We start from the raw sequence: 12692 nt of genomic DNA, 5'->3' as shown, positions 1-12692 counted from the left end.
ATTCTTCCTTTCAAAGTGTGAATAAGGTATTGAGCTCATCTATGAATGAAGTGTCATAGTAATTCATGATCTTGAACCTTGAGTATGGTGTTGAAATTATTCTCTGTTACTTTCTCCAATGTCCCTCCAGTTTAAACAATAACAGGCTCTCAAAATAATTTAAGGAGACAAAGTCCTTGTTTTTAGAAGGTAGTATGAATCAGGGGTCACCAAACATTTTTGCACTGTGGACTGGTTTAATATTGACAATATTCTTGCGGACCGGCCGACAGGGTTGGTGGGGGGGGGGGGGGGGGGGGGTGGTGGTGGTGTTAATCACCACCGGAATATAGGTGGTAAGTCAACTATGAGTCACTTATAAGTGGCTAATACACTGAATTTCAATTCTAAAAGGGTTTATCTAACGGATTTAATATTAAAAAACACACAGTGCATATTTTCCTCGCGTGAATAGAGTGATAAGTCAATTATATGTCACTTATAGGTCAATAGCATCATAACATTTTAAGTAACGTTTGGATATTAAACACACAGCACATATTTTCCTCACATGGACATGTAAAATCATTGCAACACATCAATATCGCTGAATCAGTGGGAGCCCTGCGCTTGTTTCCCTGCAACAAGATGGTCCCATCGAGGGGTGATGGGAGACAGCGATACTCGGAGGGGGTTCCTCATGTCCAGTCTATTCTGCAATTTAGTTTTCGTGGCTCTCGTGCTTCGTGCTTCTGTCCTGCTTGCTCAAGTTTTTTTTCGCTCAAAAAACTCAACGGGTTTGTTTTTAAGTGCGGGATGCTTGGACTCAGGGTACCGAAGCAGTTTTGAGGGCTTCAGTGCCTCATTAGACAGCCTCTGGGTCCGAACTCCAGCCACCCACCCGCCTGCTGCCAGAAGCCTTGGTCAGGTGAGGCTGGTCATGGGTGGGGTGAGAGGACAAGTTAAGAGCTGGAGGTCCCTGTGTTGGGGCCGTGGCGATCGCAGTCCAGAGAGAGCCACTGACCAAGCAAGGAGGAGTGCGACAGGGCATGCATCCGACCCCCCCCTTGTAGGCAGGTAGGATCTATTGGCTGACAAAAGTTTGGCTCGAGGGAAGACTTTCAGTAGACCCCAGCGAGGTAGCTGTTCTGTTACTTATGAAACCCTGAGCCCGAATTAGGTTATCTGCGAATATTTTAGCACTGGGTTCCCCACGACCATTCGGTGTGCCAAACAGGTTTAGAAGCAGCGCCCATCTGTCTGCGCTCCAGACCAGTAGTAACGGCACTTCTCGCCGGCCGGTTACCTGAGGCCAACCAGTGATCCCTAGCGCTAGGTTATCACTGCGTTTAGGCAACTGATGACCTTGCATGGGTAATGACCTTGCATGCATTTAAGTTCAACATAGGGCGTGACAGGGAACGAGGAAAGGTGCAGCTGACTCATATTGTTTCAAATCGCCAAATCATATAGTTTCCTCGTGGCCCGGTAGTACATGCTTTGCGGCCCAGTGGTTGGGGACCTCTGGTACACATATACAAAAAGACACTAACTTCAAGCATTACTAATTGTCTGAAATGGTTCCTTGCAAAGACCAGGGTAAACAATATTTATGCACAAATGGAAGCCTATTCTGTCATAAGCATGTGTTGCTAAGAAGAAAACAGGCAACTAAATTGTCCCTTTCTTTTGTTATAGAGGGGGAGCCTTGAAGTTACAAAAAAGTAACTGCTTTCATTATTATTAATTTTGCTCTGAAGAATAAAAATTGAAGGTTAAATGCTTAGAAATTGGTCAATATGCAACAAAGACTGAGAACTGCAGGTAGGGATTCAAATTATTGATATTCAAGATGAAATATTGCCAGCTAATTTTATTAAGAATCACATTAAACTGTTTGGCTGAGAAATAATGGACAGAAGTTTTTCGAAGATTTTTTAAAATCACGTTCAGATCTTCAATTGAAGTAACTAGACGTCAACAGTCACTTTCTCATAATACATATTCCATGAAGTGTTTTAATGATGAACACAGAAGCTTTTGCTCTGGTATCTAAGTTGACAATAATCTGAAGCTCTTTATTTAAAGAAAAAATATACCCCTTCTAACATCTCACACAGGAGGCAACATGGGGGGGGGGAGGGGTCTCTTCAGCAACTATACACTTCTCATCAATGGCCCACCATCATCTACAGCCAGTAGATAAGCATTAAAAGCAACTAGGATACTTCTGCCCAGCATGCATAACAACGTTTAGATGTGTGTAAAACAAGAGAATATTTACAATGTGAATATCACAGTTATTTTGATTAAAAACTTTCCACAGATATACAATATGATTATAAAACAAAATTGTTCCAGACAGGATTTAAAATGAATAACCAATAGCTATGTCATCTACAAGTTTTGATAGAATAAAACCAAAAAGACTCCAAACTGTGAAATTATGACTTTGTTTAGGAGAGGAATAGTAAAATTCAATGTTGTATCTACTGCCAATGGCTATGAGCTCAAGTAAATACAAGGTTATGAAATCTAATTCTAAATACATAAAGGACAAGTGACATGATACAAACCACATTGATTAGACTTCTGCTGGATCAACACTAATGTATGCTGCCACTAATCTTATTTTGTTAACCCTTTGAGAAAGGAAGGAATTTTTACTTCTAGATGTAACAATCTGCCAATTCTAGTCATAAAAATGTACATTTTTACAACAAATTTGTTTTACAATCAATGTGATGTTCTGATTCTACCTCACACACTCCACTTTTTAAAAAAACATTCAATCTGAATCATGTTAGAAATTAACATTATATAATTGTTTTAGCCTAATTAAAAACACTATGGGTTATAACTGAAGAATTAACTATCATGAACTGATGACTAAGGAATAATGTTCAATTAAATTGCTCACCAAATAGTCACCATGTAGCACTGGACTGCTTGCAGGGATGGAAGGGAAGAAAATTTTATTTAAAACTTTTGAGATATTGCTTTGTATCCAAGATGATAGAATATATAATGCTCAGCAACAAATACTTGGACTAATTTATTCCGTTTCCCTTTACTTCAATGCAACCACCCTCAGACATAAATTAAAATGCTTCCTTTTAAAAAGGATTTTTTTAACCTATTGCACGAGAACCATTTGATACTACTCATCGCTCTCATCAGTGTCATACTACCTAAGTTTTGATTCATTCATATCAGGTCTAACAAATATAAAGGCAACTCATAGCACTGTTTAATCAAGCCCTAGAACATAGACTAAGTGCCAAATGATTCTTGAAATAAACTATGCTACATACTGATTTTAACAAAAAGGGGCCATCTTAAAATTAAGAAATAATTTTTAGCAATATACTCATTTAGCAACATATTCAGTTTCATAATAAATAAGCTCCAAAAGCATTAGAAATATTTGTTCTGGGAAGCATTCAATTCAGTCCATATTTATAAGGTGATAGATTAACACCAGCTGGCCAGAAGTCATGAATTTAGTTTTTTTTTAAATTCATTTTTAATTAAAGCAGCAAGGCAAAATTGAGATTCCAGAACATTGCAACAGTATACAAGCCTACTTGATCCTATTTTTAATATTTCACATTCTCAGCTCCAATGTAAGTACAATGAAGGCTATGTGCATCCTTACAGAATACTGATATTTCTCCTTCAGCCTCTACCAAATATGTTCACTCATGCTTCAGTTGATAGGTCTCGTGAAGGTCCAGTGTCATGAAAGCCAAAAGATGGGCAATTGCCCATATGGTTATTCTTCATGTGTGTTGAAACAGTAAAATGTTCCCATCAAGAAATGAAAAATCACAGTTGACACTAATGAATTTCAGCAAGGGTCACTGCATAATAAGCAACAATTGGAATCACCAGCATGGGAACTGAGAATTAAATAATTGAAACAGCTTCCAAAAACTTTCTACTGGTTTCAATGTAATGAGAACAGTTGAATGTGTGACCTTCATTTCCTGCAAGTCTTAACATGAGCACTTAGATGCTTTTGCTCTTGGAGCCTGAAAAGAATACTCTTAAAATATTTTAATTTGTTTAAGATTATTCCTAATAAATCTACTTGCAACTGATTAAAAAGCTGTAGATTAAAAGCATATTGGTGGTTCCCCTTGTCTTGATACCTGATGGCACTTAAGTAATATAGCAAAGCCTCTGAAGAATGGAGCAAAAGTATAAAAACAATGATTGATGTTAATAAGTACAGTTCTAATTTAACATTAATCAGGATAAACAGACATGATGCTCATAAGCAATCACAGCTTATCCCATTAAATGTAACATTCACCTTCAGATAGAGCAAGGGTACTAAATTCCGAAAGTACAACTTCAAATAAAATTCCAAGAACAAGGCAGAATATTTGAAGAAAACCCATCTAGACACTAATTATTATCTACAGTCTTATTCGAATCCACAATAATGAGACTTTGCATTAGCTATTATCCAACTTTTGCAAATAATTTTGCCTGCTCAAACTTCTTTAGCAATCATAAATCTGGTTCATGAAAAAGGTGAACTGCTTGTCCTGTGTGATGCACTTTGTATCAAGAATATCCAGGCAATTTAAAAGGTCTTGTAGATGTTTCATAGAAATATTGAAAACTTGTGATATAACGCACTGAAGTGATTAGCATCTTCAAAGTATGCAGAGATGTTAAACGGGAATTGTACATCATGCTTGGAAATGTGGTTCTTTTCACTTTTAATTTTTCTTCACAATTCTGGATTACCGCTTGAATAAAACGTGAGGTGGGTGGGAGTATGGGGTTCCAAACCAGAGGTGGGGTAACACTTTGCCATTTGTTTTTCAAAGTGTAGTCATGAGTTTATCTTGATCAATACTATGCATCCTGCCTCCCATGTTCTTCATATTCTGCTCTTGAACATATCTTGCGTTTCTCCCATTTCCTTCCGATGCTGGTGTCCGGTTGTAATATTTTTGCCTGACATCACTGGGTGGTGGCCTGTACCATGTGCACAGTGAGCAGTTAGTGAGACAAGACTTTACACAACTTATGTGGTTACTGATCAAATGAAAATGAGACAAATTGTGGGAGGGAGACAAAAAAGCATAGAAGGTAGAATATAGAAATAAATACAAATAATTGTTAAAGTGTAATCTTGTCCCAAATAGCTTCCATGGTATAGGTACCAGCTTCTAACATAACTAAAGTATCAGTTCAAAGGTGAGTAGCACAGCACAAGATTACTATGTCATGCATTGAACAATCTGTAGATTGAAGCTCTAATTTTGGAGATTTGCAAAGAGACAAGTTAGTTTCCAGCACATGCAGGGACATGCAAAATTCAACTTGTAAAGAACATTCCTTCCCAAAGGCTTGGGCTCCCGTAAATTCCATACATACTAATTTTTTTTTTGAACAGGCTGCATTTGTTTTGTTTAAAACCTGAAGAGGCTCATGGACTCTTTTATCTCATTTCACTCACTATTGTCAATAACAAGTAAATAAGCATCAAGTTCAAAGAGTTAAAAATAATTTATCATAGCAGAGCTATCAAATTCTCTGACTGAAGCAACCACATCCACGCTGGTGGATGTGCGCACACATATACACAAACACACACAAAATCAAGCCATTTGGAAGGATAGTTGTAAAACTGAACGAATTGCTCCACCACGTAATTCCCTCCACCAAACAATTAAATAGGTCAGAGAAATTGAGATCACCCTTCACCATATGATTAGGTACACCAGAATAGCAAAGATAACTCCCAACAACAGAAACAGTAATTTTGTTTTACAAAGCACCATTAAGTCACTTCTTTAGCAAAAAGTGCAATCCATCAGCACATCACACTCGACAATTTAATTTACAATACAAAAGGAAAGGCTTAGTAGTATCTTTCATAACTTATTTTACTTAATTTATCATAGTTGTCCTTTGGCATGCAATATGTTCAATTCAGGAAGTACTTAAAATGTAAAAGCTGCATCAATTGATGCAATTTATTAAAGCTTAAATACCAATAGAACTTTGCTCTAGACACTCATGCCATTATAGAAAATATATATTCACTTAATCTGCTTGTTAATCTTTAAGTATGTCATTAAATATAACCATTAGTTCTTCATTTTAAGTATTTTTAATACATTGCACAATCCAAGTAGCCGATCCAACTGAGGATGTAGAATATAGTTATTGTTAAAATTAATTATGAACAATCAGATTTTTAAGTTGTAGACTGACCTTACATTACTGGAATGCCAGTGCTGCTGAACAAGGGGAATGTTGCACATAAATGGAGTCTAAAAACAGATATTCAAGTGGATAATTACTACCATTTTAAGACAATTATTATCAGATGTGCAATAGCCATTTACTCATTTAATAATGCCATTTTTACCTGGTATCCACACATTCCTGTATTGCTCTGTGCACTGAAAAATGTGAAAAAAAATTAAGTTCAATCAATAATTAATCTTCAAACTATTACAAAAATGGAAATAAAACAATATAAAATGCTGAAAATGTATCATGAACACTAGAATCATGCCAAGTTACAATTTATGATTTGGGCTTGGAGATATATCAAAAGTCACTTCCATCAAAATATGCACCTTTTATCCACTCCAGATACAAGGCAATAACCTGGTGTTTGCCACATTAAGGTTTTCTGTTAATGACTATCCCTCAAACAAATTCCATTGGACATAGTACCGTTGTTCCTACCTGATAGAAATATTTTCCTTTTTTAATAGGGTGACATGTGCAAGAAAAGATTGATTATCAATTGCTATGTCTTAAAAGTTAATTTCACTCCAATGCACCATGTATGAAATCTAGATACAGATTAGTTTATTACTTTACTGCTTTGTCTGAACATGATAAATTGAACCATCTACAATTCCACCAAGGCTTCTTTTTAATTTTATAAAATCTAAATTCATTATTCAGTTTGCATTCCAAAATGTTTTCACAGATGTGCATTAACTGACAATTGAGTACAGAAGTTGGGATGTAATGCTAAAGTTGTACAAGGCATTGGTAAGGCCAAATTTGGAATATTGTGTGCAGTTCTGGTCACCGAATTATAGGAAAGCTATCAATAAATTAGAGAGTGTGCAGAGACGATTTACTAGGATGTTACCTGGGTTTCAGCAATTAAGTTACAGAGAAAGGTTGAACAAGTTAGGTCTCTATTCACTGGAGCGTAGAAGGTTGAGGGGGGATTTGATCGAGGTATTTAAAATTTTGAGAGGGATAGATAGAGTTGACGTGAACAGGCTGTTTCCATTGAGAGTAGGGGAGATTCAAACTAGAGGACATGATTTGAGAGTTAGGGGGCAGAAGTTTAAGGGAAACACGAGGGGGTATTTCTTTACTCAGAGAGTGATAGCTGTGTGGAATGAGCTTCCTGTAGAAGTAGTAGAGGCCAGTTCAGTTGTGTCATTTAAGGTAAAATTGGATAGGTATATGGACAGGAAAGGAGTGGAGGGTTACGGGCTGAGTGCGGGTAGGTGGGACTAGGTGAGATTAAGGGTTCGGCACGGACTAGGAGGGCCAAGATGGCCTGTTTCCGTGCTGTGATTGTTATATGGTTAATTATCAATATTAAACTTTGTTCACTTTACATCTAATGGTTTAACTGATTGAAATTGTTTGCAAATTGTGAATAAAAATGCTGCAGATTTGTTTTTAAATTAGGTGAAGAAAAAGCAACTGTCACACAATTTAACATTTAACAAGAAAGAAATATTTCAAACCTGGTGTGTCCATATTTTACTGGATTTGAACCTGCAGAACACAAACAAATTATTAGCTAATAAAATTGAAAGGGTGCTAGGCAACACTGCAATATTTACAAGACAACCAGAAAATAGTATTATCTACCAGGTCCCTCAATCCTGCCCTACCATTTAATATGATCAATGGTGGCTTCAGTTCTTCTATTCTCCATAACCCAATTCCTTAAACTCCTTAAAGTATTTATCTTGCTCCATCCTAAATATATTTAATCACCTGATCTCTGCCACCCTCACAGCAGATAACTCCAGAGATGTGTTAACTTCTCAAAATGTAATGTACCTTGGTTCCTATAAACTAAAGTACAAGTACGAAATGTGCTTCTGTAAACATGCCAAAGGGGTAAAGCAGGTACTTTCAATATTGAGTTTGGTCTTGTAATATTACCACCAGACCTCATGGAATTAGAATCAGGATTATTGTTCCTGACTTATGTCTTGAAATTTGTTAACAAGCAGTGATGCAACCAATCAGATTGCTCTGCATGGTATATCTATAGACATTTGCTCGAGTATTTGGTGACATACCAAATCTCTTCAAACTCCTAATGAAGTATTGCCGCTAATGTGCATTCATGATTTCATCAATGTGTTGGGCCCAGAAAAACCATCTGATATGTTGATGCCCAGGAACTTCAAACTGCCACTGCTGACCCCTCAGTGAGGATTGGTGTACATTCTCCTGACTTCCCCACAAGTTCATAATAGTTATTGGGACACCACTCAAACAGCCACCCATCTTACTCCAGTACAATTCCTTGAGCCAACTGAGATTCTGCCACAGTGAAATCATTGGCAAACTTATAGATCGATCTGCGCTGTGCCTAGGCACCAAATCATGAGTGTAGAGAGTGGAGCAGTGGGCTAAGCACACATCCTTGAGGTGCACCTGTATTGACTGCAAGCAGGAGATGTTATTACCGATCTGTACTGACTGTGGTCTCCTGCTGAGGAAGTTAAGAATCTAGATGCAGAGGGAAGCTTCTGATCTAGCAGTGATTAGCTTCTGATTATGTTGTATGAACTGTAATCGATAAACAGCAGCCTGACATACATATTGCTATTGTCCTGGTTGTCCAATGCTGAGTGGAGAGTCAGTACAACTGTGTCCGCTGTAGACCTTCTATGGCAGTGGGCAAATTGCAATGGGTCCAGTTTTTTGCTCAGGCACGAAATAATGCGAACCATGACCAACCTCTCAAAGCACTTCATCACAGTATATGTGAGTGCTATCAGACGATATCCTTTGATGCATTTCACCCTGCTCTTCTTGGGTACCAGTGTGATTGACGTCCTTTTGAAGCAGTTGGAAACATCAGAATGCAGTAGTGAGAGGTTAATAATGCCCTTGAACACTCCAGCCAGTTGTTTGACATAGGTCTTCAATACCTTGCCAGGTACACCATCAGAGCCTGACACCCGCCAAGGGGTTGTTCTTTTGAAGGATATTCTGATGTCAGAATCTGAGACAGAGCACAGAGTTGCCAGATGCTGTCTAGGTTCACACATCTTTATTCACCCTTTCAAGCACTGGGGTCATCGAAGAGTGAAGCATGACAGTCATTTATGCTGTTAGGTTTTGCCTTATAGGAAATAATGACATGAAAACCCTGTGACAGCTGTCATCCATTTGACTGCATCACTTACTTTACATGGAATTGCCTTTTCACTCTCACAATGGCCTTTCATAGGTCATATCTGGACTTATTGTAAGGTTCTGGATCACTGGTCTTGACCACTACAGATCGAGCCCTCAGGAGATTGCAAATGTCCTAATTCAACCAAGCCTTTGGGTTTAGGTATGCTTGGTATGTTCTTGGATCCACTCATCCACACAGGTCTTAATGAAATTAGTGATGACTACAGTATATTCCTTCAGATCCGAAAATGAAGTTATAGCTTTCCTGATCTAGGTGCACATATTTGTCAACTTCTTTCTGAATTATTTAGTGGATAAAAGCATCAGATTTCTGAATGGACAATGAACCCATGTACACCACCTCACGATTTTTTCTCTTTTTTTTGCTCTTTTTTCACTATTTAATTTTTTATCTATATATGCAATTTACAATTTTTTAAATTATGTATTTCAATGCACTGCTTCATAAAATAACAAATTTCACAATGTATACCAGTGATATTAAACCTGATTCTCATTCAATTATTCTTTATCTCTAATTGAAGTAGTTAAGTCAATATATCCCAGAGCAGTTAGTTAGCTAATTTGCCTTCTTGGAGAATCAGATTGTTTTAATTTCAGTTATCATTACTGACACGAACACATTTTCATCCTTTTGATCCAAGATCAATGAATTTTCTGTGCAATCATCAGCTATATCCCATAATCCAAATTCACTAATGTGGATGTGCTAACTAATAAAGACGCGATCCTTCATCTTGGCACAAAATAGCAATTGTTCATTCCCCTCCAAAGATGCTGCCTGCCTTGCTGAGTTCCTCCAGCATTTTGTGCATGTTGCTCAAGATTTCCAACATCTGCAGAATCTCATGTTTAAGAAACAAGCTGCTCTCCCTTTCCACTTTCTCTTCAGTTGTCTCTAACGCCTTTCCTTCCAGATATTTATCAAGCTCCTATTTGAACTCAACATTTGAATTTGGTTTTGGTACTAACCCTAGCAGTGCACACAAACCCTTAATACTTGCCAGCTACAAAAAATGATTTGTTGTTACTTTAGGTTCTTTTGCAAATCTATTCCTTTACTTTTCTGTCAATGTTAACCATTGCTTTCAATCTTCTTTGCCCATGACCATTATAATATAAAATACTGGATCTCACCACAACAACCTGTCCAAAGGTGAACAACCACAACTTTTCCAATCTATCCACATCACAGAAGTCCCTAATCCTGAGAATCAATACAATGAATCTCTTAAAGGCATATCCTTTAAAGCCTTTCGATGTTCCTGAAAAGTGGCTGCTGGAACTAAACACCTCATAAGTGGTGAAACAGTATGTCAAAGATTCATCATGACTCCTTGTTCCTACTTATAAATTCCACTCAATTCTGTTAAGCCATATTTTCAAACTATCTTGTGTGTGCCATGATAGTATAGTGGTTAGCATGACACTATTGCAGCTCAGGACATTCTGGAGTTTGGACTTCATTTCCAGCGCCATCTGTAAGGAGTCTTTCTATGTTGTCCCTGAGGAATGCGTGGGTTTTCTCTGGGTTCCCACAGTCCAAAGGTGAAGCTGGTAGGTTAACTGGTCATTGTAAATGGTCCTGTGATTAGGTTACTCAGCGTTGTGAGGTTGCTGGGGCAGTGTGGTTCGAAGGGCTGGAGGGGCCTACTCCATATTGCATCACTAATAAATAATCTTGTCACTTTTCACTAACCATACATATTTACTGCCAGAATTAGCTGTTGTTGCTTGTGCTTTGGAATTGTGCCATGTAATTTACATCGTCCCATTCTCATTCTTTCTAACTTTACATTTCTCAGCATTAAATTTGCATGTTATCATTTGTAAATAATGCACAATTTGCCCAAGTAATTAATATACACTAACTACATATAGTTATCTTTATACCGGCCCCTGGAGAAATCCACCATCCACTTTCCTCCAACCTGTTTCCCTTGAAGATTAACTTTCTATGTTACAGTTGCAAGGAAAAAGTTTGTGGTTTTCTGCACTAATTATTCACAAAATGTAGTTTGATCTTCACTTCAGTCACACTGGTAGACAAACACAATCTGCCTAAACTAATAACACATACACAATAGTATTTTTCATTTCTTTATTGAACACATTGTTTAATCATTCACATTCCAGGTTGAAGAAAGTACATGAATAACTGGCAGAACCTCTTTTAGCAGCAATAACCTGCACCAAAAATTTTCTGTAAGCTGATGATCAGATTTGGACAATGGTAAGGAGGAATTTTTGACCATTTCTCCATACAAAACGGTTTCAGTTCATCAATATTTCCAGGATACCTTGCATGAACAGCCCTCTTCAGGTCATGCCACACAGCATCTCAAATGGGTTAAAGCCTGGACTCTGACTTGGCCTTTCCAAAACACAATTTTTTTTCTTTTTAAACCATTCTGGTGTTGATTTACTCTTGTGTCTTGGATCACTCTCTTGTTGCAAAATCTAACTTCTATTAAGCTTCAGGTGATGGGTTGAAGGTTACTTTTAACTAAAATACTCAATGTCTATTTGAGTCCTTCTTGTATTTATGAAAAACACCGAACTTAAATTGTCTGCCAGCAGCAAACCAAAAATAACGTCAGCCAGCTGTCAACCTGAAAAATAAAAGGACTATTTCATTGAACAATGAAAAAATATGAATATACGTAAAATAATAGGCAATTAAAATATTTATCATACTTGGTTAATGGGATTTCTGCTCCTGGACCTCAGCGCACAGCGTCTGCACATCAGGGCTGTATGAAGTCACCTTCACCTTTGCACAGGATCGCAAGCTGTCATCTGTGAGGCGTGCGCGATGTTTGTTTTTAATAAAGTTCATGTTGGAGAACACCTGCTCACATACATATGTGGATCCAAAGATCGACAGGACTCCAAGCGCATACTTTTTAATGTTTACATAAATGTCGGGGATAGCATTCCATGTTTCGAACACAAGTTTGTCCACTTTGGGGAGGTTTTCAATATCACTCCATTTGTGATTCTGAGCAAGAACGGCCTTCTGACGGGCAACATCTTCAAGGTCTGCTGTCAAGCGTCTAAACTTGGACACCCATATGTCTTTGTCGGCTATGTCAGCCAGTTCCATCTCAAGATCAGGTTGACTCACACCTGCCAATGCAGTCGTATTCAGTAGGGATGGATCGATGCTTAGGGGAGTGGCCGGGAAGGATAATGTGTTTTTTTTTCCTCTCTGAACTCACAGAAGCATTTCCTAAACGATGTTTGCATTGCGATGA

At 37.7% G+C, this 12692-nt stretch overlaps 1 protein-coding gene across 1 annotated transcript in view; it reads right to left on the bottom strand.

Annotated features, from left to right (window-relative positions):
* LOC132395619 (band 4.1-like protein 4B) overlaps positions 1-12692 on the bottom strand; it is a 339992-nt gene that overhangs the window by 154563 nt on the left and 172737 nt on the right. The window contains exons 13-15 of the mRNA XM_059972481.1: positions 7737-7767; positions 6377-6410; positions 6220-6278 (exon numbers count right to left, since the gene is read on the bottom strand). Coding sequence (XP_059828464.1) covers positions 6220-6278; positions 6377-6410; positions 7737-7767 — 124 coding nt within the window. The remainder of the gene's footprint in view (positions 1-6219; positions 6279-6376; positions 6411-7736; positions 7768-12692) is intronic.

This window comes from Hypanus sabinus, chromosome 6 (assembly GCF_030144855.1).
Source record: "Hypanus sabinus isolate sHypSab1 chromosome 6, sHypSab1.hap1, whole genome shotgun sequence".
Classification (NCBI taxonomy): domain Eukaryota; kingdom Metazoa; phylum Chordata; class Chondrichthyes; order Myliobatiformes; family Dasyatidae; genus Hypanus; species Hypanus sabinus.
Note: the sequence above shows the minus strand (reverse complement) of the source record. Positions and strands in the feature narration are given on the sequence as shown.